This window comes from Erinaceus europaeus, chromosome 15 (genome assembly GCF_950295315.1).
Source record: "Erinaceus europaeus chromosome 15, mEriEur2.1, whole genome shotgun sequence".
In the NCBI taxonomy this organism is placed as follows: domain Eukaryota; kingdom Metazoa; phylum Chordata; class Mammalia; order Eulipotyphla; family Erinaceidae; genus Erinaceus; species Erinaceus europaeus.
Genome location: NC_080176.1, coordinates 3,788,749 through 3,813,692, shown reverse-complemented (window position 1 = coordinate 3,813,692; position 24,944 = coordinate 3,788,749). Strand labels below are relative to the sequence as shown.

Sequence of the window (24,944 nt, the reverse complement as noted above, 5' to 3'; positions counted from 1 at the left end):
TACCGTTCGACCCCAGAACATTTTTGTTATTGGATAGAGACAGAGAGAAATTGAGAGGGAGGGGGAGAGAGAGGAAAAGACAGAGAGACAGCTGCAGTCCTGCTTCATCACTGATGCTGTCCCCCTGCAGGTGGGGACCTGGGGATTGAGCCTGTATCCTTGTGCCCTGCAAGGTGTGTTCTTCACCAGGTGTACCACCACCTGCCCCCTCGTATCTCCATTTTATGTATGAGGAAACTGAGGCCCAAGAGTAAGACCTGCTCGAGGCCACGTGGGTGGCTCATGGGTGGCAGAGAGGGATCTTCCTGTCAGCTTTCCCAGACTCCATGGCTCATGGTTGCTTTCTCCTCACCCGGGGTATCAGAACAGGCAAGAACCTGGGGGGTGGGGATCAAAGTGAAGGATTTTGTCACAGTTTCTGGCACTGTGGGTCTGGCCCAAGTCAAGATGGGGAGCTGGCCTGATTGTGAGCTTGGCTGTGCCCCGGGGGCAGGGGGAAGAAGCCGCCTCCCGTTTCTTCCAGACTCCCAGGGTGACTCCCAGGGTCCGTGCTCATGCTGCCGGTTACAAAAACAACCACGCTTTTATTGGAGGTCAGCTCAAAGGAGCCGGCTTACAAAATGCCTTTTGATTTCCAAGCACAGCTCTTCACAAAAAGCAGCGTGGCCTTTAATCTGCGCTCTGGTGCGCTGGGTGGGGGTGAGGGCCGCCGAGGAGGGCTGCTCACTACTTCTGTTTCCTGTCCTGACTTCTGTGGGTCCGCAGGCGAACCTTGGAGGGTTTGGGGGTGCTGGAGGAGCTGGAGGGGGCTGGGGTCAGGTTCACCCAGCCGGGCCCTCGGGGTAGCACGTGACTCTCGTTGAGTCTGCACACGCGGTAGTTCTCATAGTGCACGTTGTGCGTGATGTCCTTCAGGTCCTGGAGGTGGGAGCTGGGGGACAGTCAGGGTGGCGGGTCAGCCCTGACCGGCCACCGCCTGCCCCGGGGAGACCCCCCACAGCCCCCCTGGCTCCCCCACCCTCACCGGATGAGCAGGTCTCTCAGGAGGGGAAACTCACAATGTGCCATGTTCTCCACTGCAAGACAGGACACCCTGAGCTGCTCCAGTGGCCCGTGCAGGGGAGGGGGGCACTCAGGGGGCCCTGCTGTGTGCTGCCCACTGCCCCAGGCTACCACCACCTCTCCCACATTTCTCACTGTCTTTTTTAAAAATTTATTTTAAAAAGGAGACATTAACAAAACCATAGGATAAGAGGGGTACAACTCCACACAATTCCCACCACCAGAACTCTGTATCCCATCCCCTCCTGATGGCTTTCCTATTCTTTATCCCTCTGGGAGCATGGACCCAGGGTCATTGTGGGATGCAGAAGGTGGACGGTCTGGCTTCTGTAATTGCTTCCCCGCTGAACATGGGCGTTTCTCACTGTCTTATCCCACCTCCCCTGCTTGGTTCACTCATTTATTCATTTCTATTTATTTATTTATTGGATAGAGGCAGAGAGGAATTGAGACGGAAGGGGGTGAGAGAGCAAGAGAGAGAGACACCTGCAGCCCTGCTTTGCCACTTGTGTGCTCAACCCGCCCAGTCCCATTCATTCATTCACTAATCCATTCATTCCTTTTATTAATCCCTGGGTCCCCGTTCACTCATTTTCTCATTTTGGTTCCCTCACTGATTCATTCATTCTCGGGTTCCCAATGCCTGGCACAGGTGACTCCTACAAAAAGTGTTGTATAAACAAATCCATTGGTGGGGCCAGGCAATGGCACACCTGGTTAAGCGCACACATACCATGTGCAAGTGAAGTAACGCACCTGCAGGTGGAGAGCCAGGGGTTCAAACTGGGATCCTTGCGCCAGTCCTTGCGCTTTGGACTATGTGCGCTCAACCCAGTGCACTACCACCTGGCCCCTATTTTTTTCTTTGTAACCAGAGCACTGCTTGGTCCTGGCTTACGGGGGTGCAGGGATTGAACCTGGGACCTTTGGTGCCTCAGGTATAAAACACGTTTTGTTTTGTTTTTTTGCCTCCAGGGTTATCGATGGGGCTTAGTGCCTCCACTACTCCTGGAGGCTATTTTTTCCATTTTGTTGCCATTGTTGTTATTGTCATGTTGTTGTTGTTGCCTGATAGGACAAAGAGAAATTGAGAGAGAGGGGAAGACAGACAAGGGGAGAGAAAGACACTTGCAGACCTGCTTCACCGCCTTTTGAAGCGACCCCCCCCTACAGGTGGGGAGCTGGGGGCTCGAACCGGGATCCTTAAGCCGTTCCTTGCGCTTTGCGCCACGTGCGCTTAACCTGCTGTGCTACTGCCTGCCCGCACCCCCCCCCCCGCTGTAAAAGGCTTTTTGCAAAACCTTTATGTTGTCTCCCCAGCCCAAACGTGGCTTATACCTTAAGTTTATTTTGTGTTTACAGCATCAGGTCTCATGTTTGCGTGATGTCACTGCTGAGTGGCATCCCCCCAACTTTTTATTTATTATATTTTAATTTAATTTTTTATTATTTATTTTCCCTTTTGTTGCCCTTGTCTTTTTTATTGTCGTTAATAGTTATTATTATTGTTGTCGTTGGATAGGACAGAGAGAAATGGAGAGAGGAAGGGAAGACAGACAAGGGGAGAGAAAGATAGACACCTGCAGACCTGCTTCACCGCCTGTGAAGTGACTCCCCTGCAGGTGGGGAGCTGGGGGCTCGAACCAGGATCCTTACGCTGGTCCTTGCGCTTTGTGCTGCGTGTCCTTAACCCGCTGCGCTACTGCCCGACTCTCCCCCCCCCTCAACTTTTTCATTGTTTCTTTTTTTAGAGAAAGAGTGACACCTCAGCTCTGCAGCACCATTCCTGGGGCTTCCCCACTTCAGTCCATTGTGCTCCAAATGGTGTCAGGTCTCAAACACAGCCTTCCAAGCAGTACAGTGTCAGCTCTACTGGGAGAGCTGTCTTCACCCCCCTTTTTCTGGTCATAAAAAGCATATTGTTAAATTGGGGACTTGATGCTTTGCCACACTGCACTGAAGGAAGCACTTTTTTCACTTTTTCTCTCTCTACCTCTTTGAGTCTGGCTCTATCTGAAACAGTCATCCTGAGTGACTAAGCCTCAGTAATGATCAGAATAAAATAAAATGAATCGTGGTCCGGGAGGTAGCACAGTGGATAAAGCATTAGATTCTCAATCATGAGGTCCCGAGTTCGATCCCCGGCAGCACATATACCAGAGTGACTGATGTCTGGTTCTTTCTCTCCTCCTATCTTTCTCATGAATAAATAAAACAAATTCTTAAAAAATAAAATAAAATAAAATGAATCAGGGGCCAGGTGGTGGCACACCTGATTGAGGGCACATGTCACAATACACAAGGACACAGATTTAAGCCTCCAGTCCCCACCTACGGGGGGAAATTACAAGTGGTGAAGCAGGTCTGCAGGTATCTGCCTTTCTCCCTCTCTCCTTTTTTATTTTTGCCTCCAGGGTTATTGCTGGGGCTCAGTGCCTGCACCAGGAATCCACTGCTCTTGGAGGCCATTTTTCCCCCTTTGTTGACCTTGTTGTTTTATCATTGTTGTGGTTATTATTGTTGTCATTGATTCATTGTTGTTAGATAGGACAGAGAGAAATGGAGAGAGGAAGGGAAGACAGAGAGGGGGAGAAAAAGATAGACACCTACAGACCTGCTTCACCACCTGCAAAGCGACTCCCCTACAGGTGGGGAGCCGGGGACTTGAACCGGGATCCTTATGCCAGTCCTTGCGCTTTGCACCATATGTGCTTAACCCACTGCGCTACCACCTGACCCCCCCTTTTTAAAAAAAAAAAAAGAATTTATTTATTTATTCATGAGAAAGATAGGCAGAGAGAGAAAGAACCAGACATCACTCTGGTTCTGTGGTACATGTGCTGCCAGGGATTGAGCTCAGAACCTCATGATTGAGAGTCCAATGCTTTATCTTTTGCACCACCTCCCAGACTACTCTCTCTCCCTCTCTATCTCTGACTTCTCTCTTGATTTCTGTCTATCTACGCAATAAATAAATAATGAAAATAAAATAATTTAAAATACTCATAAAAAAATAAAATAAATCAGACACTCACACAAAGCACCACATGGCATTCACACAAAGAGGTAACTGTGCCTTCTCCAACCACCCTTCGAGAGGTCCATGTCACCATGACCCCACGTCCCCGTGGGGAAACCAATGCTCAGAGAGCTTGCCCCAGGCCTCCAATGCAGACAGACAGGGGCTGTCCTTAGCTGCCTGTGGGTGCAGGGCCCTGAGGTGGGCGCTGAGGAGGATGGAGGCCATGAGGTGCTGCCTTTCCCCCCACAGCACTGACCTTCAATGACGCCCCACTGAGGAGGCCATGAGGTGCCACCTTTCCCCACAGTACTGACCTTCAATGACACCCCACTGAGGAGGCCATGAGGTGCCGCCATCCCCCCACAGCACTGACCTTCAGTGACGCCCCACTGAGAAGGCCATGAGGTGCCGCCATCCCCCACAGCACTGACCTTCAATGACGCCCCATTTGGTCTTCCGGCCCAGCACACACCTGCCGTTCACCAGGTGCTCCCGGTCAGCCCCGACCACAGCAAAAGGGATCCGTTCCTGCCGGGAGGGCGCGTCGGCCCCACAGGGACACGGGGAGAGAAGGCATCAGGGTGAACCCAGAGAAAATGGTAGAAGGACGGTCCAGGAGAAGGTTCAGTGGATAAAGCATTGGATTCTCAAACGTGAGATCCCAAGTTTAATCCCAGCATCTCATGTGCCAGAGTTCTCCACCCCCCTTCTCTCTCTCTGTCTCATGTAGAGATAAATGAATCTTCTGAGGCTGGGTGGTGGCTCATCTGGTTGAGTGCACATGTTACAATGCACAAGGGTCAGGGTTCAGTCTCCACTTGCAGGTGAAGAGTCATAAGTGGTGAAGCAGTGCTACAGGTGTCTCTCTGTCTCTGTCTCTCTCTCCTCGATTCCTCTCTGTCTCTATCTGATAAATAATAAGTAAATCTTTAAAAATGTTTTAAGGCTGGAGCTTTGCTTCCTCAGAGCCCTGCCCAACTAGGGAGAGAGGCAGGCTGGGAGTAGGGATCCACCTGTCAACACCCATGTTCAGCGGGGAAGCAATGACAGAGCCAGACCTTCCACCTTCTGCACCCCACAATGACCTTGGGTCCATGCTCCCAGAGGAATAAAGAATAGGAAAGCCGAGGCTGGTGGTGCACCTAGTTGAGCGCATATGTTACAGTGGACAAAGACCCGGGTTCAAGCCCCCGGTCTCCACCTGCAGGAGGAAAGCTTCACAGGTGGTGTAGCAGGGCTGCAGGTGTCTCTCTCCCGCCCTCTCTCTCTGTTTAAAACATATTTTATTTCATTTTATTATTATTATTTTTTATTTTTACCAGAGCACTGATCAGCTCTGGCTTATGGTGGTGCGGGCAATTGAACCTGGGACTTTGGAGCCTCAGACATGAGAGTTTCTTTGCATAACCATTATGCTATCTACTCCCACCCTCTCTCCCCCTCTCTAGTACTCCCTTCCCTCTTGATTTCTGGCTGTCTTTATCCAGTAAATAAATAAAGATAACAACAACAACAACAACAATAATAAATAAATAAAAAGAATAGGAAAGCTATCAGGGGAAGGAATGGGATATGGAGTTCCGGTGGTGGGAATTGTGTGGAATTGTGCCCCTCTTATCCTATGGTCTTGCCAGTGTTTCCATTTTATAAATAAAAATTATTATATTATTAAAGTATTATAAAAAGTGTTTTAAGGTGGGGGGGCCAGGAGGTGGCGCACCCTAATAAGTGCACATAGTACTAAGGGCAAGGACCCACACAAGGATCCCAGTTCAAGTCCCCGGCTCCCCACCTGCAGGGGGGACACTTTACAAGTGGTGAAGCATGTCTTTAGATGTCTGTCTTTCTCTCTTCCTTTCTTTCTCCCCCTCTTCTCTCAATTTCTCTTTATCCTAGTCAATAAAATGAAAAAAATGTGGAAAAAAAAAAAGGCAACTGGGAGCAGTGGATTCACAGTGCAGGCACCGTGCCCGGTGATAAACCTGGAAGCAAAAAAACAAAAGATGTTTTATGGGGGCAGCTCATGGCACACTGGGTTAGTGCGCATGTTACCGTATTCAAGTACTGGAGTTCAAGGCCCTGTCCCCACCTGCAGGGAGGAAGGGTGATAAGTGGGGAAGTAGGGCGGCAGGGGTCTTGCTGTCTTTCTCTGTCTCCCTCCCCCTTCCATCTCAGGTTTTCTGTTTCTTTCTTTCTTTTTTTAAACTTTATTTATTGGGTAGAGACAGAGAGAAATTGAGAGGGGAGGAGGAGATAGAGAGACAGAGAGACACCTGCAGCCCTGGTTCACCACTTGTAGAGCTTTCCCCCTGCAGGTGGGGACCGGGGGTTCGAACCCGGGGCCTTGTGCATTGTAACAAGTGCACTCAACCAGGTGCACCACCACCTGGCCCCAGTTTTTTCTCTGTTTCTGTCCAACAAGTGAGTAAATATATACTTTTCAAATGTTTTAACAATTAAAATTGAGAAGAAAGACAATGCAAAGAAAGGCAGCTGGAGGGTGGGGGGGGACAGCATCATGGTTATGCAAAGAGACTTTCATGCCTGAGGCGCCACAATCCCAGGTTCAGTCCCTAGTGCCACCATAAGCCAGAGCTGAGCAGTGCTCTGGTCTCTCTCCCCTATCTTGTATCTCTGACTAAGATAAATAAATAAATCAGTAAATAAATAAACAAACAAATAAAACATTTTAAAAAAAGAAAAAGAGGGGAGTTGGGCGGTAGCGCAGTGGGTTAAGCACAGGTGGTGCAAAGTGCAAGGACTGGCATAAGGATTCCGGTTTGAACCTCCGGCTCCCCACCTGCAGGGGAGTCGCTTCACAGGCAGGTCTGCAGGTGTCTGTCTTTCTCTCCCCCTCTCTGTCTTCCCCTCCTCTCTCCATTTCTCTCTGTCTTATCTAACAACAACAACATCAATAATAATTACTACAACAATAAAACAAGGGCAACAAAAGGGAATAAATAAATAAATATAAAAATTTTTAAAAAAGAAAAAGTGGGTGGAAGTAGATAGTATAATGGTTATGCAAAGAGACAGTTATGCCTGAGGCTCCGAAGTCCCAGGTTCTATCACCTGCACCACCATGAGCCAGAGCTGAGCAATGCTCTGGTAAAAAAAAAAAAAAAGAAAGAAAGAAAAGGGAGTCGGGCAGTAGCACAGTGGGTTAAGCGCATGTGGCGCAAAGAGCAAGGATCCCGGTTCGAGCCCCCGGCTCCGCACCTGCAGGGGAGTCCCTTCACAGGTGGTGAAGCAGGTCTGCAGGTGTCAATCTTTCTCTCCCCCTCTCTGTCTTCCCCTCCCCCTCCAATTCTCTCTGTCCTATCCAACAACAATAATAGCTACAACAATAATTAAAAGACAACAAGGGCAACAAAAGGGAAAATAAATAAATAAAATAAAATAAAAAAGAGGGCTGGGCAGACAGCATAATGGTTATGCAAAAGCCTTTCAAGCCTGAGCCTCTGAGGTCCCAGGTTCAATCAATCCCCAGCACCACCATAAGCCGGAGCTGAGCAGTGTTCTGTTAAAAAAAAAAAAAATGAAAAAAAGAAAAAGGAAGAAAGGCTGCTGGTGTCTCAGCTTCCTGATTCCTGAGACAGGATTCCCAACAGCCGTGCTGCCGTGGACCTGACAAAGTGTGGGAAGCGTTGGGTGTAAGGAGGGGCAGGCGCATAACCACACTCAGGACACTGTCCGCCTGCGCCCACCCCACCCCGAGGCCCCGCGGCCTCCTACCCGGATCTTGCTGTTGAGAAGTCGGTCGTTGATGTCCTCGTCAAAGCACTTCTGGGGGTACACCTCGATGCAGTGAGTCCTCAGGTCCTTCTGGATCTGAGCGCCACAGACAGGCGACCTCAGCCCACCCTAACTAAGCCCCCGGGCCCTCCCCTCCCTGCCCCCGGGCGCCCAGATCACCCTGAGCCTGAAGGCCTCTCGCTCCTCGATGGTCAGGCTGTCAGCCCGGGCGATCACCGGCACCACGTTCACCATCCGGCACAAGCGCTGCAGGAACTCGATGTCCAGGGGCCGCAGGCTGCTCAGGCGGGGCGGGGAGGGTGTGGCGGCGGCCAGGCCGGCTCCCCTTCCTCCCTTTCCTGCTCCCCCGGCCCCTGCCGGGCGGTCTGGCCCCCTCACCAATGCCCGGTGGGCGGCACAAAGTAGATGCAGCAGTGCACCCGGGTGTCGGGGATGTGGCGCTGCCTGGTGATGAGGATCTCCTCCTGCAGGTACCGCTCGTACTGCTCCTTGATGTAGCCCAGGATGGGGTCCCAGCTGCAGGGGGGCGGCCGCTCAGCTCAGCACCTGCCCAGCCCTGCCCTGCCTCTGCCTCTGCCTCTGCCAGTGACACTCAGTCTGCCAATCCTGCCGGGCCTTGCCCGGCAACATCAATAGCAACAATAATAATAACTACGACAACAATAAAAAAACAACAAGGGCAACAAAAGGGAAAATAAATATAATATTTTTTTAATTTTAAAAATAAATAAGCACAAGGGCTCTCGCAAGGAGCTTTCTCTTCCCCCCTCTGTCTTCCCCCTCCTCTTTCATTTTCTCTCTGTTCTGTCTAGTAAAATGGAAAAATGGCTGCTAGGAGCAGTGGATTCATAGTGTTGGCACTGAGCCCCAGTGATAACCCAGGAGGCAAAAAAAAAAAAAAAAAAAAGTAAAGTAAAAGAAAAGCAAGGAGAAGGAGTCGGGAGGTAGCGCACGTGGCTGCAAAGCGCAGGGACCGCTGTCAGGATCCCGGTTCGAGCCCCCGGCTCCCCACCTGCAGGGGAGTCGCTTCCCAGGCGGTGAAGCAGGTCTGCAGGTGTCTGTCTTTCTCTTCCCCATCTCTCTTCATTTCTCTGTGTCCTATCTAACAGCGACATCAATCACAACAACAATAAAAAAACAACAAAGGGCAACAAAAGGGAATAAATAAATAAATATTGAAGAAGAAGAAGAAGAAGAAGAAGAAGAAGGAGGAGGAGGAGGAGGAGTAAGGAGAGAAGGAAAGAGGTCAAGGACTGGAGGGGCAGGGGCAATGGTTCTGCACGGCTAAGGCTCTGCCTCCCAGATTTAATCCTAGCACCACCATAAACCAGAGATGAGCAGTGCTCAGCTTTGTATACTGTATTTCTTTATCTCTCTCTTTCATTAAAATATTAAAAGAAAGAAAGAGAGAGAGGTGAGAGGGAGAGACAGCCCAGCAGGGTCCTACCACCCACAGTGCTCCCGGGGAGGGGGGGGGGCAGGCTCAAAGCCAGGGCCTCACACACAACAAGATGTGTGTTCTTCCTGCTCTGCAGTCTCCAGCTTCCTCACAGCCCCCGCGCCAGGGGCAGAACAGCTGGGGCTCCAGCCCCAGGACCCACCACTTGTCGTTGTTGATCTGGTCCCCGAAGCCGGGCGTGTCTGTCACCGTCAGCTTGAGCCTCACGCCCTTCTCCTCGATGACTGTGGGGGCAGAGGGAAGGCAGGAGGAGGCGGGGAGAGATTGGACTGGACGGGCTGGGGGTACCCCGGGTGGGTGGGGGCTCACTCACCGTGGGTCATGGACTGCAGCTGCAGCGTCTGGAGTGTGGGCACCCCCAGGCTGGGCAGGCTGGACCTCCACATCTTGGACCTGAAGAGTGTGTTCACCATGGTGGACTTGCCCAGCCCGCTCTGCCCTGCAGGGAGGGGGACAGAGTCAAGGCGGGGGCGGAGTGCTCTCCCCTGCACATGTGCCATAGTGACCTCAGGTGGGTCTGTCTTCTGGGACCTTCTCTCACAGAGGGTCAGGCTCCAAGTTCATCTGTCTGGCAGCAGGGGTGAGCCTTCCTCCTCTTCTTTCTTCCCTTCTTTCTCTCTTCTTGATTTGATTTATTTTTTTAATTTATTTTTAAAATATTTATTTATTTATTATTGGATAGAGACAGAGAGAAATTGAGAGAGGAGGGGGAATAGAGAGGAAGAGAGACAGAGAGACACCTACAGCCCTGCTTCACCACTTGCAAAGCTTTCCCCCTGCAGGTGGGGACCAGGGGCTTGAACCTAGGACCTTGAGCACTGTAATGTGTGAGCTTAACCAGGTGCGCTTAACCAGGTGCGCCACCGCCTGGCCCCATATATATATATATATATATATATATATATATATATATATATTTTTTTTTTTTTTTTTTTTTTACCCAAGCACTGTTCAGCTCAGGGGACTGAACCTGGGACTTTGGAGTCTCAGGCATGAGAGTCTTATTTGCATAACCATTATGCTATCTGTCCCCCCACCCATTTTATTTATTTTTATTTGATAGGACAGAGAGAAGTTGAGAGAGGAGGGAGAGACAGAGACAGACACCTGGAGCCTGGTGGTGATATACCTCACTGAGTACCTATGCCACCGTGTGCAAGGACCTGAGGGTACAGGTTTGAGCCCCTGTTTCCCACCTGCCGGGGAGGAAGCTTTACCAGCGACAAAACAGATCTGCAGGCTTCTGTCTTTGTCTCTCCTGCTTTCCCTCTTCCTCCCCTCTCAATTTTTGTCTTATTTAATGAAATAAAAAGAAGGTGGGGCAGGCAGTAGTGCACTGGGTTAAACGCACACATCACAGTGTGTAAGGACCTGGCCCCCACCTGCAGGGGAAGCTTCATGAGTGGTGAAGCAGGGCTGCAGGTGTCTCTCTCTTTCCCCCTCTGCCTCCCCCTTCCCTCTCAATTTTACTCTGTCTCTATCCAACAATAAATACATAAAAATTAAAAAAGAGGGCGTTGGGCAGTAGCGCAGTGGGTTAAGCACAGGTGGTGCAAAGTGCAACGACCAGCGTAAGGATCCTGGTTCAAGCCCCCCACCTGCAGGGGAGTCGCTTCCCAGGCGGTGAAGCAGGTCTGCAGGTGTCTGACTTTCTCCCCCTCTCTGTCTTCCCTTCCTCTCTCCATTTCTTTCTGTCCTATCCAACAACAATGACATCAATAGTAACAATAACTACAACAACAATAAAAAACAAGGACAACAAAAGGGGATAAATCAATATATACAAAAAATTAAAAAAAGAAAGAAAGAAAGAAGGGGTGGGAGGAAAAACTGGCCACCAGGAGCAGTGGATTAGTGCTGACACAGAGCCCAGAAGTAACCCTGGTAACAGTAAGAGAAGAGAAGGAAGAGGAAAGGAGGAAAGAAGAGACACCTACAGCATCGCTTCACCACTTGTGAAGTTTCCCCTGCAGGTGAGGATGAGAGGCTTAAACCCAGATTCTTGCACATGATAACATGTGTGCTCAGCCAGATGCACCACCACCCTGCCCCTTCTTTCATTATTTTGATTATTTTAAAAATCTTTAAAAATTTTTATTTATTATTGGGTAGAGACAGAAATTGAGAGGGGAGGGGGAGATAGAAAGGGAGAGAGACAGACACCTACAGCCCTGCTTCATCATTCTGGAAGCTTCCCCCCCTGCAGGTGGGGACCAGGGGTTTGAACCTGGGTCCTTCTACACTGTAATGTGTGCGCCACCACCTGGCCCCATCGTTTATATTTTAATATTTATTTATATGATAGGACAGAGAGCATTTGAGAGGAGGAGGAGGAGGAGGAGAAATAGAAAGACACCTGTAACACTGCTTCATGGAAGGTAAAGTTTCCCTTCCCACTTTGGAGGGGTTGGGGGGGTCTTGAACCCATGTCCTTGAATCTGGTAACCTGTGTGCTCAACTGGGTGTGCCTCCACCCGCCCCCTACTTCTTTCTCTTTCGTGTCTGACTCCTAGTCGGTTGTCTGGAGGGGCCACATGGCACCATCCATCCAACTGGGCGGGGCAACCTATTGAATTTGCACCAATCGGTTGGGACAAACGTGCTTGCTTGGGAGAGGGTCACCGGCCTGTTGAGTTTTCATGACTTCCTGTCCCGTTTCCCTGCTGTCACTCTGTTTGAGTGGGGTGGGGGCTCCCTCACTCACCCACCACCATGATGTTGAACTCAAAACCCATCTTCATGGCTTTGATCTTCACCTGGTCCAGCACGGCCTCGATGCCCACATAGCCCTGCGCCTCACAGGGGGGTGGCGTCCTGGGGCTGGGTGGCCGGGACGAGGAGGAGCAGGGGGACGGGGACCGCCTCAGGGGGTCCATGGGGGCCTGTGACACGGATATGCCTGTGGTCTGGGTGAAGAGAGAGAAGAGGAAGGCTGAGGCCAGATGGGGTGCACTTGGTTAAGAGCACACATTACAGTGTGCAAGGACCCAGGTTCAAGACCCTGGTTCCCAACTGCAGGGGGAGAGCTCCGCGAGTGGTGAAGCAGGGCTGCAGGTGTCTCTCTGTCTCTTTCCCTCTCTCTATCTCCCTCCATCAATATCTCTCTGTCTCTATCCAATAATAAATACAAATAAAAAGATTAAAAGAGGGAGTCGGGCTGTAGAGCAGAGGATTAAGCGCAGGTGGTGCAAAGCACAAGGACCGGCAGAAGGATCCAGGTTCGAGCCCCTGGCTCCCCACCTGCAGGGGAGTCAGTTCACAGGCGGTGAAGCAGGTCTGCAGGTGTCTATCTTTCTCTCCTCCTGTCTTCCCCTCCTCTCTCCATTTCTCTCTGTCCTATCTAACAATAATGACATCAATAACAACAACAATAATAACTACAACAACAATAAAAAAAAAACAAGGTCAACAAAAGGGAAAATAAATAAATATTTAAAGAAAAGATTAAAATGAAGAAGAGGGTGGGTGAGGCTCTAGGACAGGACAGAGGGAGTCACTGAGTCTCTGAATCCCAACTCCTGAGCTCTGCTCCCAGGCCCTCTCGTGTTCATGCTATTGCTTCTGGTTCTGCAGGGCCCATGGTGGTTGGTGAGAGGTCCCGGGAGGCAGGGGAGCTTCTTGGGGAGCCTGAACCCTCCTCCTGAGGTGGGCCAGGCCTGGGGGTCTGTTACTTAGGCAGGCTGCCTACCCACGTACACCCCAGCAGAGTGAGGCTGGAGTGAGGACCCCAAAGAGAACGAGGCTCATGTGGTAGCCGGTGGCCCTGGGTCCCTGTGGCAGCTCCCAGGGGCTGCCTGTAGGCGGCAGTTAACTGTAGAACCTCTGCTCCATCCCCTGCCCCCCACTGGCTGCAGGCAGGAGCCCTGAGGTGCTCTGGGAAGCTCCCTCTGACCTCCAAGGCCCAGGCCCGAAGCTGGGGAGTCACGTCTTTTTGCATAAAAATGATGGTATTTTACCAGCACTAGTTGAATTTTTTTTTTTTTTCTATTTTGCCTCCAGTGGTCTCCCTGGGGCTCATTGCCTGTGAGACCATTCCACTGCTCCTGGCAGCGTCTATTTTATTTCTTATCTTTCTTTTACCCCTAGAAACAGAGCTAGATTAAGATGGAAGGGGGAAAGATAGAGAAGGCTAAAGAGAGAGAGAGACATGTGCAGTAAGCTTCTCCCTGCAGGTAGGGACCAGAAGTTGAATCTCCTGGGTCCTTTCACATGGTAATTGATGTGTGTGCTTCACCAGGTGCTCCTGAATACCTAGGCTTTATTATTTATCTATTTATTTATTTATTTATCTATTTATTTATTTTCCCATTTGTTGCCCTTGTTGTTTTTTATTGTTGTAGTTATTGTTGTTATTGATGTCGTCGTTGTTAGATAGGACAGAAAGAAATGGAGCGAGGAGGGGAAGACAGAGAGGGGGAGAGAAAGACAGATACCTGCAGACCTGCTTCACCACCTGTGAAGCGACTCCCCTGCAGGTGGGGAGCCGGGGGCTCGAATTGGTCCTTGAGCTTCATGCCACCTGTGCTTAACCCGCTGCACTACTGCCCAACTCCCCCTTTTTTTTTTAAAAAAAAAAAATTATTCCCTTTTGCTGCCCTTGTTTTATTGCACAGAGCAGTGGATTTGTAGTGCAGGCACCGAGCTCCAGCAATAATCTTGGGGGCAAAAAAAAAAAAAGTGAATATACCAGTGGCATTTACTATGTCTACAATGTGGTAAACCCTCATTTCTCTTCTCCTCTCTCTCTATATATATATTTATTTACCTACATATTTAAATTTTATATTTATGCTTTCCAGAGCACTGTTCTGCTCTGATTTATGGTGGTGCTGGGGATTGAAACCGGGACCTTAGGCATGAGAGCCTTTGTGCATAACCATTATGCTATCTCCCCAGTCCCTTAAGTCCGCTGTCTCTGTCTAGTTTTTTTAAAATTTTTTAAATATTTATTTATTTATTCCCTTTTGTTGCCCTTGTTGTTTTATTGTTGTAGTTATTATTGTTGTCATTGTAGTTGGATAGGACAGAGAGAAATGGAGAGAGGAAGGGAAGACAGAGAGGGGGAGAGAAAGACAGACACCTGCAGACCTGCTTCACCACCTGTGAAGTGACCTCCCTGCAGGTGGGGAGCCGGGGGCTCGAACCAGGATCCTTATGCCGGTCCTTGTGCTTTGCGCCACGTGCGCTTAACCCACTGCGCTACCACCCGACTCTCTTTAATTTTTTTTAATTATTTTTATTTATTTGTTGGATAAAGACAGCCAGAAATCAAGAGGGCCAGGGAGATAGGGAGAGAGACAGAGAGACACCTGCAGCACTGCTTCACCGCTTGTGAAGTTTTCCCCATGCAGGTGGGGGTCAGGGGCTTGAACCCGGGACCTTGTGCAGTATAACATGTGCACTTAACCAGGTGCACCACCACCTGACCCCTCTGTCTAGTTCTAAGACATGGTCATCTACTCCAGAAAGGAACCTCATAACTCTGAGCCCTCAGAACCCTGCCACCACCCCACCCCTCCACCGACAGTCTCAGGTGATGACCAACCTGCTGTCTGTTTATGGAAAGGCCTGTTCTGGACACCATGTGGCCCTGGGACCCGCGCTGGCTGTCCTTTACCCAAGAGGAGAAGGACAAGGTGTGTCTACCTGGCAGCCAGTCAGCGTCAGTCGGGCCCAGACACTGTGTGTGTGGGAAGGAGGGAGGGAGGAAGGTAGCTTCTCTGAGAGCTGACCGACATCACCTGCTTTCTCACGAAGCCCTGGTGCTGTGGTGGCTGTCCTTTGCTCCCTCTTTTTGAACTTTTTTGGCATTATCTTTATTTGTGGGATAGTGACAGCCAGAATCGAGAAAAAGGGGTGATAGAGGAGACAGACAGAGAGACACCTGCAGCCCTGCTTCATTCACCACTTTTTTTTTTTTTTTTAAGATTTTATTTATTTATTTATGAGAAAGATAGGGGAGAGAGAGAAAGAACCAGACATCACTCTGGTACATGTGCTGCCAGGGATTGAACTCAGGACCTCATGCTTGAGAGTCTAGTGCCTTAGCCACTGCGCCACCTCTTGGACCACACATTCACCACTCTTGAAGCTTCCCTCTTGCAGGTGTGGACTGAGGGTTCGAACCTGGGTCCTTGAATATCGTGAGATCAACCAGGTGCACTACCACCTGGTCCCAGCCTCTTTCTTTTTCTCTGAAAAAAGTCAGTTTGGAGTGGTGAGACCCCAATAATAATAATAATTAAAAAAAAAAAAAAGCTAAAATCAGGACCCAGAGGCTCCCATGTTGCAGCGAAGGTGGTGGAGTGGGCACCTTCTCCTCTTTCTTTGTCTTTCCTTCACTCTGGAGCCCAAGGTCTGCGGAGGGGCAGCTAGGCCTTCTAGCCCACCCTCCCTGGCCCTCCCCTGCACTCACAGTCCTCGGCTTTCCCTGGGGAGGGCAGGGCTGGTTGCCAGGGCCACAGGGTGTGTGGATCCTCCGGAAGCAGGAAATAGTCTCTGCTCTGGACTCAGGAGCTGGGACCCACCTGGCAGGGAGCTCAGAGGCAGGTGGGGATCTGGGGGTTGGGCAGCTGGGAGGGGGGGCGAGGGAGGGGAGCGTCTGGCTGGGAAGGAGGAGAGGGGCTGGGGACAGAAAGGAGGCCAGGCCCGGAGAAGGGGAGATGCCTGAGGGGTGACGGAGAGGGACTGGCAGGAGCCCAGAAAGGCGGCGGGCAGGTGCTGGGCTGCCCAAGCCTGGAAGCAGCAGCCCTCAGCTTGAGCTCCCCGGGGGTGGGCCAGCACCCAGTGCCGAGATGGGGGCCCTGGAGGAGGAGCTGCAGGACACCGTACAGGACGTGCTGGGCAAGCTGAAGAGCCGCCAGCTGTTCCAGTCCAGCTGGGACACTGCCGCCTTTGCCGTCTTCCTGGTCTTTGTGGGTGAGTGTCCCCCACCCCCGCCGTCCCCAGCCCTGGGGCGGTGTGATGTCCCACTGGCCCACTGCCCTCAGGCACCGTGCTGCTCCTGATGCTGCTGGTTCTCCTCCACTGCTGCTGCTCCTGCGGTCGCCACCGCCGCCCCTCCAGACCCCAGAAGGTGAGCCCAGAGAAGGTGAGCGCCAGGGGAGGTTTGGGGCAGCCAGAGGCAGGGAGGCACCAGGAGCCTGGGCAACGTCCTCTTGGCCTCTTTGCAGGACCACCGCAGGGGAATGGATAACTTGGCCCTGGAACCATAGTGCAGGCCCTGCTGCCCCTCCGCCCTGCCCTGCTGCCAACCCAACAAGCCTGGCCTCCTGAGCCCAAGTCAAGTGTGTTCTTCTTCCAGGGGTGGGTGGCTGGGTCCTCACTGCTTCCCGAATGCCCCTGCCAACGTTTGCCCTAAATAACTGGTTGGAGGTCACCCCCTGGGAGAGGAATGGGGCTCACACTTGGAACTTCACTTAGATGGATGGAGAGACAGACAGACAGATGTTGGCTCCAGGCAAAGTGGGGTGATCTTTATTTCTGGAAGGCTTCAAGCACGGTCAAAGGCATCTGCCTTCATGTTTCTTATCCAACTCAAAGTTTAGGGCCACCCTCACCCCTCCAGCTGAGGGGGTTTACGCCAGCCAGGCAGGTGACCAAGGAGGGAGGGGCCTGGCCCCACCCCAGCACAAAGGTTCCCTGCTGGAGGGGCAGGGCTGGGAACCTGAGTCACTGTGACCCCCACTCTACCTACCCCTCCTTCCCCTCTTCCTCCTGGGGTTCTAGTATTCACTCCCATCTGTGCAAACAAGCAGGGCAGAGCTCTGGCCCGTGCTCTGAGGGGGTGTGATCATGGGGTGTGGATGAGGACCCCACAGCTGGGGCCACTTCCGGGGCAGGGGGAGACAGCTGCCAGGGTGCTCTGCTCAGAAAGACCTGTAGCTCCAGTAGCTGGAGAAGACGGAGATCTGGGGGGCGAGGAGGGGAAGAGGGGATGAGGACCCGCCCCTCCTGTAATCCAGGTCACCCAAGGTCAGTGTCATATGTCCAGGTCAGCCAAGGTCAGTGGGTGAGGGAGAGGGTGTTAAGGCCCCACTGGTCTGGTGTGTGTGTGATCAGGGGATGAGACCAGAGTCCTTGGAATGCCCTCCCCACCCCCACCTGCCTGGCCTGCCCAATGGCCTCACTTTGTCCTTGAGCTGCTGGCAGAGCTGCAGGGAGACGGTGAAGAAGACCAGGGCGTCGTTGAGCCAGGGGATGACGCACTCCACCTTGTGCACGTGGCTCACCTCCAGGCGCTGTGAACCCCACTCACTGGGGGGGGGCAGGGGAGTGTCCCTAAGCACCCCGCCAGCAGCCCCAGCCCCCGGGAGCCCGGGGGAGCATGCACGGGGGCATCCCGTCCTGCTGACTACTTACAACATGGCCCCGGGGCTGTGAAGCACAGCGCCTCCTGCTGGCCGGAAGTTCTAGGCAGAAGAGCAGCCAGAGGAGGGTCAGGCTGGCGGGGCTGTGGGTGGAGGGCTGGGCCGGGGGCAGTGGGGATCCTCACCTTGGTGGAGTTGGGCTGCAGCACGTGCAGCTGGTACACGGTGAGGCACAGCTTGTTGAGGTTGATGTACACATTCACCAGCAGGTCGGAGGGTAGGGTGGGCGCGAACATCCGCTAGGAGGAGACCAGGTCAGCTGGCACTGCCTCCCCGGAACCGTGGGGACAGGGGTGCCGTTCCCACCCATGCACAGTGCTCCCAGACTCCCCCACCCGGGGGGGGGGGCTTCTGGGCAACGTCCTGCATCTCCACTGCTCCAGTCCAGGATGGACGTGAGTCCAGGAACCCCCATCCCAGCCACTGACCGTGAGGCCACTGGCCGCGAGCTCAGGCAGGGTGAGGGTGGCTGGGGTGGTGAGGCGGTTGCGGGCTCTGGTCAGTTGCAGCATCACGGCATCCATCAGCTGGGGAGGGTGGGCACAGCTGAGTGTGGGCAGCACCGAGCTCTCCCTCTCACCCCAAGACAGAAATGCAAAGCTCCTGCCCCGGGTGCCTGTGGTCTCAGAGCCCAGGAGAGGACACACTGAAGCCAAGGCAGTTAGGCTGCAGGGTGTGAACCAGAAGGTTTTATGGTACAGGGACCTGGTCCCATGCTGGGGGCAGGCAGAATCCTGGGAATTAAGTCTCTCGGGGGCTTTGCCTTAGGGGGTGCGGGCAGGGCAAGAGCAGATAGGTGGTAACACAGTAGGGGGAGAGCTGGACTCAAGGGTGAGGCCCCAAGTCTCATCCCAGGCGTTGCACATGCCACACTGATGCTCTGGTTCTCTCTCTTGATCTCTTTATTTTTGAACTTTTATTTATTTATTAATGAAAAAGATAGGAGAAAAAGAAACATATCACTCTGGTACATGTGCTGCCGAGGGCTGAACTCAGGACCTCATGCTTGAGAGTCCAATGCCTTATCTACTGTGTTACCTCCCAGACCACTTCTCTCTTGATTTTTTTTTTCCTCCAGGGTTATCGCTGGGGTTTGGTGCCTGCACTACAAATCCATTGCTCCTGGAGGCCATTTTTCTCATTTTGTTGCCCTTTTTTCTTTCATACTTTTTTTTTTTTTTTTTTTTTTTTACCAGAGCACTGCTCAGCTCTGGCTTACGGTGGTGCAGGGGATTGAACCTGGGACTTTGGAGCCTCAGGCATGAATCTCTTTGCATAACCATTATGCTATCTACCCCTGCCCTTGTTGCCCTTGTTGTTATTGTTGGAATGGACAGAAAGAAGTTGAGAGGAGGGGAAAGACAGAGAGGGGGAGAGAAAGACAGACACCTGCAGACCTGCTTCACCACCTGTGAAGTGACTCCCCTGCAGATGGGGAGCCCGAGGCTCAAACTGGGATCCTTGAGCTTTATGCCATGTGCGCTTACCCTGCTGCGCTACTACCCTGCCCTACCCTCCTAATTTCTATCATTAATCAATTAAATCTTTGTGGCTGGGGTGGTGGTGCAGTGGATAGTGTTGGATTCTCCCAGAGTGATATGTGCTCTTTCTTATTTTTTTATGTTTATTCCCTTTTTGTTGCATTGTTGTAGTTATTATTGTTGTTATTGATGTCGTATAGGACAGAGAGAAATGGAGAGAGGAGGGGAAGACAGAGGGGGAGAGAAAGACAGACACCTGCAGACCTGCTTCACTGCCTGTGAAGCGACTCCCCTGCAGGTGGGAAGCCGGGAACTCGAACCGGGATCCTTACACCGGGCCTTGTGCTTTGCGTCACCTGCTGTGCTACGGCCAGACTTTTTCTTCCTCATAGTAAATAAATGCTTTTAAAAATAAATTTTGATCCTTTTGTAGTTCATAAGCGTGATGATTGGGTTGTCATGCGACTGCGTGAGGTGTGCCACCCATAAACCTTGTTACGACATCGGCACATTACCCGTCTGACATGAAAAGAAAAAAAAATAAAATAAAAAATAAATTTTATGGGGAGTTGGGCGGTAGTTCAGGAGGTAAGTGCAGGTGGTGCAATACACAAGGACCGGCATAAAGATCCTGGTTCGAGCCCCCGGCTCCCCACCTGCAGGGGAGTCGCTTCACAGGCGGTGAAGCAGGTCTGCAGGTGTCTGACTTTCTCTCCCCCTGTCTTCCCCTCCTCTCTCCATTTCTCTCTGTCCTATCCAACAATGACGACATCAACAACAACAATAATAATAACAACAGTGATGATAAACGAGGGCAACAAAAGGAAATAAATAAATATTAAAAATAAATTTTATGGTCGGAGGGTAGATAACAAAATGGTTATGCAAAGAGATTCTCAGGCCTGAGGCTTCAAAAGTCCCAGGTTCAATCCCAGCACCACCATAAACCAGAGCTGAACAGTGCTCTGGTAAAAAACTAAAATAAATTTTGGGAGTCGAGTGGTAGCTCAGTGGGTTAAGTGCACGTGGCGCAAAGTACAAGGACTCAAGTTCGAGCTCCCGGCTCCCCACCTGTAGGGGAGTCGCTTCACAGGCGGTGAAGCAGGTCTGCAGGTGTCTATCTTTCTCTCCCCCTCTGTCTTCCCCTCCTCTCTCCATTTCTCTCTGTCCTATCTAACAACGACGGCATCAATAACAACAACAATAAAACAACAAGGGCAACGAAAGGGAATAAATAAATATTTAAAATATCATGCTGTCTCATCAGCCCAATTAAAAGTTATTAAAGACCCAATGCTTAAGGGCCCAACACTTTATCCACTGTGTTACCTCCAGGATCGTTAAATAAATAAATCTTAGGAAAGAAAAAAAAAACAAACTTAGAAGAAGAGGCCCTGAGCTTGGGAGCAAGTGGTCAGGAGGGGTCCCTGGAGGAGGTGATAAGTTGAGGTCTTGAGGCAGGTAGAATCCCATTCTCACAGGTGAAGAGACTGAGGTTCAGAAGGGTAAGGACACACAGTTAGCACATTCTAGAACCATCTGGAACCTGTGCCTCCCTGAGCCCTGAAGTAAGGCCCTGGCTCGGGCTCCTCAGAGCCCCAACAGCACCACCTCCGGCTGTTGCCATGAGGGCTGTATTTCCTTTCCCCTCCCTCAGGAGGTCTTATTTCTGGCAGGGACCCCAAGGGTCCAGAGAGGGCAGGTGAATCACCTGAGGACACAGCAAGTCAGGAGCAGAGCTAAAAGATGAGTCCCCGGTGTGAACCCAGCTACACCCACCTCCCCATGGGAGTTCACTTTGCTGGATTCCAAAGGCTTCACCACCACTAGCACTGCTCCCAGTAGCCGCTATATTCCTGGGAGTATTTTTTTTCTTTTTAATATTTATTTACTTATTCCCTTTTATTGCCCTTGTTGTTTTATTGTTGTAGTTATTATTGTTGTTGTTGTTGATGTCGTCATTGTTGGATGGATAGGACCGAGAGAAATGGAGAGAGGAGGGGAAGACAGAGAGGGGGAGAGAAAGATAGACACCTGCAGACCTGCTGCACCTCCTGTGAAGTGACTCCCCTGCAGGTGGGGAGCTGGGGGCTTGAACTGGGATCCGCATGCTGGTCCTTGCATTGGCACCACGTGTGCTTAACCCGCTGCGCTGCCGCCCCACCCCCTGGGAGTATTTCTAGAAGCTCTGCACCTGCATTAGGACAATAGTCACCAGTCACCACCTGGGCGGGAACTGGAGCAACTGGTGGAGTCAGGGACTTGTGTGCCTGCGGCTACAGGTACCGGAATGGCGCTCTGGCTTCTCTCCCGTGCAAGACTATCTCCCATAAACTCTTCTTCTTTCTTTCTTTCTTTTTTTTTTAACCAGAGCACTGCACAACTCTGGCTTATGGTGGTAAGGGGGATAGAACCTGGGACTTTGGAGCTTCAGGCCTGAGAGTCTCTTTGCATAATCACTATGCTATTTACCCTCTGCCCTAAAATAAATCTTGAAAAACAAAGTCACTACAACTGATCTCTTTATGTTATGGGTGTCATCATGGAGACTTCACTGCTCTAGATAGAGAAAGAAGGAGAAAGAGAGATCCCATAGCACAGAAGCTTTCTTCAGGGTGGTGGGGGCAGCCGGTCCCTTTCTATAGGTGAGGAGAAACAGAGTGGTCAAGTGAATGATTTAGCTGGTGTGTCTCTGGAGGCCCTGGGTCAAAGCCCAGCTCTGACCCAGACTGTACAGCACTGACCCTTGTCCGGGACATGTGTCCATGGAGCGGTGAGGGGTCGCCACCAGCCGTGCCTGAGGAGCCTCTGGGAGCCTGACCTTGCTGGGGCAGGGACCCTGGCTCACCTGTCCCCTGTAGCTCACCTTGAGGACCTCTGCCCCGGTCTGAAACTGGTAGCTCTGGTCCCGGTTGGTGAGCAGGTAAATGGCTTGGCTCACGTGGTTCCTGGCGTCCTGGATCTGAAAACAGTCCCCAGGAGCCCTCACTCCTGACTGTGCTCCCTGGGCCGTGGGCTTTGGCACTCTCCTTGCAGGGCAGGGGAGTGTGTGCAGGGCAGGGGAGTGTGTGCATGGCCAGACTGACCTCTCTGCCCGCCCCAGGGCTGTCAGCTGGTGCCCCGAGGGCTGGCCCCACCAGAGGAGGCAGGTCAGAATGAGTAAAAACACAAGATGCTCCTGACTCAGGGAAAGAAGGCTGGCAGAGGGGCCCCGGGGGAGACCCCGGATTGATACTCTGCAGGTTGAGGCCTTGAGGTGGAAACCAGGGGCCAGTGGCAGGGAGGGGAAGCACAGTGACTTGTCCCCGAGAGAGCCTTGGGAAGTCCCTGGAGGCTACTTGGGGGACAGGTTCTCCACCTCCCACAGGACTAGGCCCTGGAGCCCTAGCCCGCTGACCCAGCACAGTTGCTAGGCAACACCCCTCCCCCCTTCCAGGCTTGCTGGGCTCCCAGTGCCCTGGAGGCTTCAGCAGGCCTGCCGCAGCCTGCCTCCCGGCCAGAGCCCTGACCACAGCTGGACGGCCCAGTTACCTGCTGCAGCTTCCACTGCTTGTCCTCCCGGAAGGCGAAGTGCAGCAGCTGGTTGTTCCGGGGCATCTTCAGGTTCACATCCTGGAGGGCAAGAGCAGGGTGAGCCTCGGGTGTTTGGCTGCCCTGAGCCCTGGAGCCCAGGACAGACCAGTGTGTGGGGTTGGGGGGGCTCCAAACCAGCCTTGTCACAGGGCAGATGTCACCCAGCACCTGGGCCTTTGGGAGGTGGACAGGGAAGCTGGGAACTCAGGCCAGAGAACTAAAAGGGAAGAGCCCAGGAAAGGGGAAGTGGTTGAGGCTGGGAGGAGACGTGTGGCTGTGCTGAGCATGGGCCACTGGCTGGACAGGGACCTCCCACACACTCTGGGGCCTGGCACAGACGGAGCTCTGATGTTGGCTGACTCCACTTTAATCTGGGACCAGCCGAATGACATTCATGCTTATGCTTCACTGGGCCCATACCCCAAGGCCAGCGGACACGTGCAAAACACCCCCTTGCACCTCCCACCGAAGCATTGCACCAATCCTGCTGGGAGGGGTCTGCTGCTGGTTTACAAATGAAGACACTGGGCAGCCTGGGGTGGGGTGTGGGGTGTAATTTCCGTGGCAGAGCACATGTTTCCATGTATGAGGCCCTGGGTTCCACAAGCCCTGACATCACAAACATACAACAAACATGGACACAGTAGAGGCCCAGAGAGGTCAAGGGTGTTGCCCAGAGTCACACAGCTCTTCGGGCAGGGGAGAGGGCCTGGGACTCACCGCCTGGCTCAGGGCGTTCCCTTGGAGGGTCAGCACGCTCTTCACCTGGTCTGTGCTGGAACACAGGCAACAGTGTCTGCTCCCTCGCCACCCCAGAGGGCTCCCCCCCCCCCAGGCTCAGCCTCCCTCTCCCCCCTCTGGACAGGCAGCCTGAAGTCAGCCCTGGGGCCAGGGCGCTGTCTCCTCCCCTTCAGGCCACTCCCGGGGCATCCCTCCCACCATCCTCTACAGTTTTCATGGGCCCAGGCTCACCCACAGCTGCCCAGGATGAAGTTTTCCTGCTTGGCAGGCCCCTCAGCACTTGAACCTGGGAGAGTGAAGCGGAGAGAGGCCTCCTACGGGGCAGGGGGCAGGGGGGCGGGTCTCAGCGGGGCAGGGGCAGGGGGGAGGGTCTCAGCGGGGCAGGGGGCAGGGGGGAGGGTCTCAGCGGGGCAGGGGGCAGGGGGGCGGGTCTCAGCGGGGCAGGGGGCAGGGGGGCGGGTCTCAGCGGGGCAGGGGCAGGGGGGCGGGTCTCAGCGGGGCAGGGGGCAGGGGGGAGGGTCTCAGCGGGGCAGGGGCAGGGGGGAGGGTCTCAGCGGGGCAGGGGCAGGGGGGAGGGTCTCAGCGGGGCAGGTGCAGGGGGGAGGGTCTCAGCGGGGCAGGTGCAGGGCTTCTTCCCCAAGCCCCGCTCCCCGGGGCCGCCCGCCGCCCCAGCCGGCTGGTCGCAGGTGCCCTGTGCTCCGGCCACGTTCCGGGGGCCCCGGCCGCGCCCCGCCCCCGCCCCCGCCCCCGCCAGGTACAGGCAGGTTGTGGGCGGTCGCCCGGGACTGGCAGTTGTCCCGCAAGCCGCGTTTCTGGGCCCGGCCAGTGTGTCCTGACATTTCGTGGGCTGCCGGCCTCATCTGTGTTCCGGGACAGCCCTCAGGCCGGATGCTCCGCTCTCCTGTCTGCACAGGGCGGTGACGGCCGGCGGGCTGTGCCCCCGGGGGCGCCTCACCTTGAGGATGTCCTGAAGCTGTCGCAGCACGGCGTGCACCTCGTCGGCCAGCAGCCAGCGGAACTCCTCCTCCTGCGGGGACAGCGCTCAGCCGCCGCCCGCCCGGCTCTGCCCTGCCCTGCCCTGCCCTGCCCGCCCCGGGCGCCACCTCACCAGCACCGCCCGCTCCGCCGCCGTGGCTGCCATCGCGGTCGCCATCGCCGCCAGCCGCCGAGCGCCTGTCACCGACTCGCCATCCGCCGCAGAGCCCGGGTCCAGCCCCTGTCGCCGATTGGCTGAGCTAATCCAGCCACGCCCCGACTCGCAGCAGCCTGCTGCCGACTGGCTGAGCAGGCTCTCGCCCCGCCCCAACAGTAACACAGACCAGTGATTGGCGGGCGCCCGCTCGCCCCGGGCCACACCCCCTACCGCCGATGGACAGCGCGCATGCTCGGGGCCGACCGGCCGCCGCGGGTGACCCCGCCGTCACCAGCCGAGCACCCTGTCCCGCGCCCTTCTGCACCGCGGCCAGCCCACAGCACACCAG

At 53.5% G+C, this 24,944-nt stretch overlaps 3 protein-coding genes and 1 non-coding gene across 8 annotated transcripts; 2 read left to right on the top strand and 2 right to left on the bottom strand.

Annotated features, from left to right (window-relative positions):
• Positions 1 to 564: 564 nt before the first annotated feature.
• Positions 565 to 13,064, bottom strand: SEPTIN12 (septin 12). 3 transcript variants are annotated; one of them, XM_007522032.2, is made up of 10 exons: positions 12,988 to 13,064; positions 12,004 to 12,205; positions 9,613 to 9,738; positions 9,442 to 9,523; positions 8,219 to 8,356; positions 8,000 to 8,117; positions 7,820 to 7,915; positions 4,516 to 4,612; positions 1,025 to 1,076; positions 565 to 931 (listed from the first exon to the last, which is right to left on the bottom strand). In XM_007522032.2, the coding sequence occupies exons 2-10, from the start codon at positions 12,173 to 12,175 to the stop codon at positions 727 to 729; spliced, it is 1,086 nt and encodes a 361-aa protein (XP_007522094.1). In that variant the 5' UTR covers positions 12,176 to 12,205; positions 12,988 to 13,064; the 3' UTR covers positions 565 to 726. The 3 variants fall into 3 exon arrangements, with proteins under 3 accessions (XP_007522094.1, XP_060028415.1, XP_060028416.1); XM_060172432.1 differs by having other exon boundaries at positions 828 to 931; positions 1,059 to 1,076; XM_060172433.1 differs by lacking the exon at positions 1,025 to 1,076 and having other exon boundaries at positions 828 to 931.
• A 2,741-nt stretch (positions 13,065 to 15,805) lies between these two features.
• Positions 15,806 to 16,580, top strand: SMIM22 (small integral membrane protein 22). Of its 2 annotated transcripts, XM_060172455.1 has the most exons (4): positions 15,806 to 15,848; positions 16,080 to 16,217; positions 16,289 to 16,374; positions 16,472 to 16,580. In XM_060172455.1, exons 2-4 carry the CDS (start codon positions 16,094 to 16,096, stop codon positions 16,511 to 16,513), a joined length of 252 nt encoding a protein of 83 aa, XP_060028438.1. In that variant the 5' UTR covers positions 15,806 to 15,848; positions 16,080 to 16,093; the 3' UTR covers positions 16,514 to 16,580. The 2 variants fall into 2 exon arrangements, with proteins under 2 accessions (XP_060028438.1, XP_016043139.1); XM_016187653.2 differs by lacking the exon at positions 15,806 to 15,848 and having other exon boundaries at positions 15,900 to 16,217.
• A 168-nt stretch (positions 16,581 to 16,748) lies between these two features.
• ROGDI (rogdi atypical leucine zipper) lies at positions 16,749 to 24,695 on the bottom strand. Of its 2 annotated transcripts, XM_007522002.3 has the most exons (11): positions 24,572 to 24,689; positions 24,419 to 24,490; positions 23,695 to 23,777; positions 23,443 to 23,497; positions 22,681 to 22,761; positions 22,016 to 22,111; positions 18,097 to 18,195; positions 17,794 to 17,907; positions 17,661 to 17,710; positions 17,429 to 17,555; positions 16,749 to 17,209 (listed from the first exon to the last, which is right to left on the bottom strand). In XM_007522002.3, exons 1-11 carry the CDS (start codon positions 24,614 to 24,616, stop codon positions 17,168 to 17,170), a joined length of 864 nt encoding a protein of 287 aa, XP_007522064.2. In that variant the 5' UTR covers positions 24,617 to 24,689; the 3' UTR covers positions 16,749 to 17,167. The 2 variants fall into 2 exon arrangements, with proteins under 2 accessions (XP_007522064.2, XP_060028434.1); XM_060172451.1 differs by lacking the exon at positions 22,016 to 22,111 and having other exon boundaries at positions 24,572 to 24,695.
• Positions 19,571 to 19,674, top strand: LOC132533277 (small nucleolar RNA U13). Its single transcript, XR_009545170.1, has one exon. It is a non-coding gene; the product is annotated as a small nucleolar RNA U13 (small nucleolar RNA).
• Positions 24,696 to 24,944: the final 249 nt, after the last annotated feature.

Bases quoted from the DNA above. Each gene is read 5' to 3' on its own strand.
- SEPTIN12 (XM_007522032.2), bottom strand. From the start codon at position 12,175: ATGGACCCCCTGAGGCGGTCCCCGTCCCCCTGCTCCTCCTCGTCCCGG. The intron at 4,613-7,819 runs GTAGGAGGCCGC...CCCTCCCGGCAG, and splicing joins TTCTCAACAGCAAGATCCGG to GAACGGATCCCTTTTGCTGT. The intron at 1,077-4,515 runs GTCAGTGCTGTG...CCTGTCTTGCAG, and splicing joins CAAATGGGGCGTCATTGAAG to TGGAGAACATGGCACATTGT.
- SMIM22 (XM_060172455.1), top strand. From the start codon at position 16,094: ATGGGGGCCCTGGAGGAGGAGCTGCAGGACACCGTACAGGACGTGCTG. The intron at 16,218-16,288 runs GTGAGTGTCCCC...CACTGCCCTCAG, and splicing joins CGTCTTCCTGGTCTTTGTGG to GCACCGTGCTGCTCCTGATG. The intron at 16,375-16,471 runs GTGAGCCCAGAG...GCCTCTTTGCAG, and splicing joins GCCCCTCCAGACCCCAGAAG to GACCACCGCAGGGGAATGGA.
- ROGDI (XM_007522002.3), bottom strand. From the start codon at position 24,616: ATGGCGACCGCGATGGCAGCCACGGCGGCGGAGCGGGCGGTGCTG. The intron at 23,498-23,694 runs GTGAGCCTGGGC...CCTGTGTTCCAG, and splicing joins TTCATCCTGGGCAGCTGTGG to CACAGACCAGGTGAAGAGCG. The intron at 17,908-18,096 runs GTCAGTGGCTGG...GTCTCCTCCTAG, and splicing joins TCGCGGCCAGTGGCCTCACG to CGGATGTTCGCGCCCACCCT.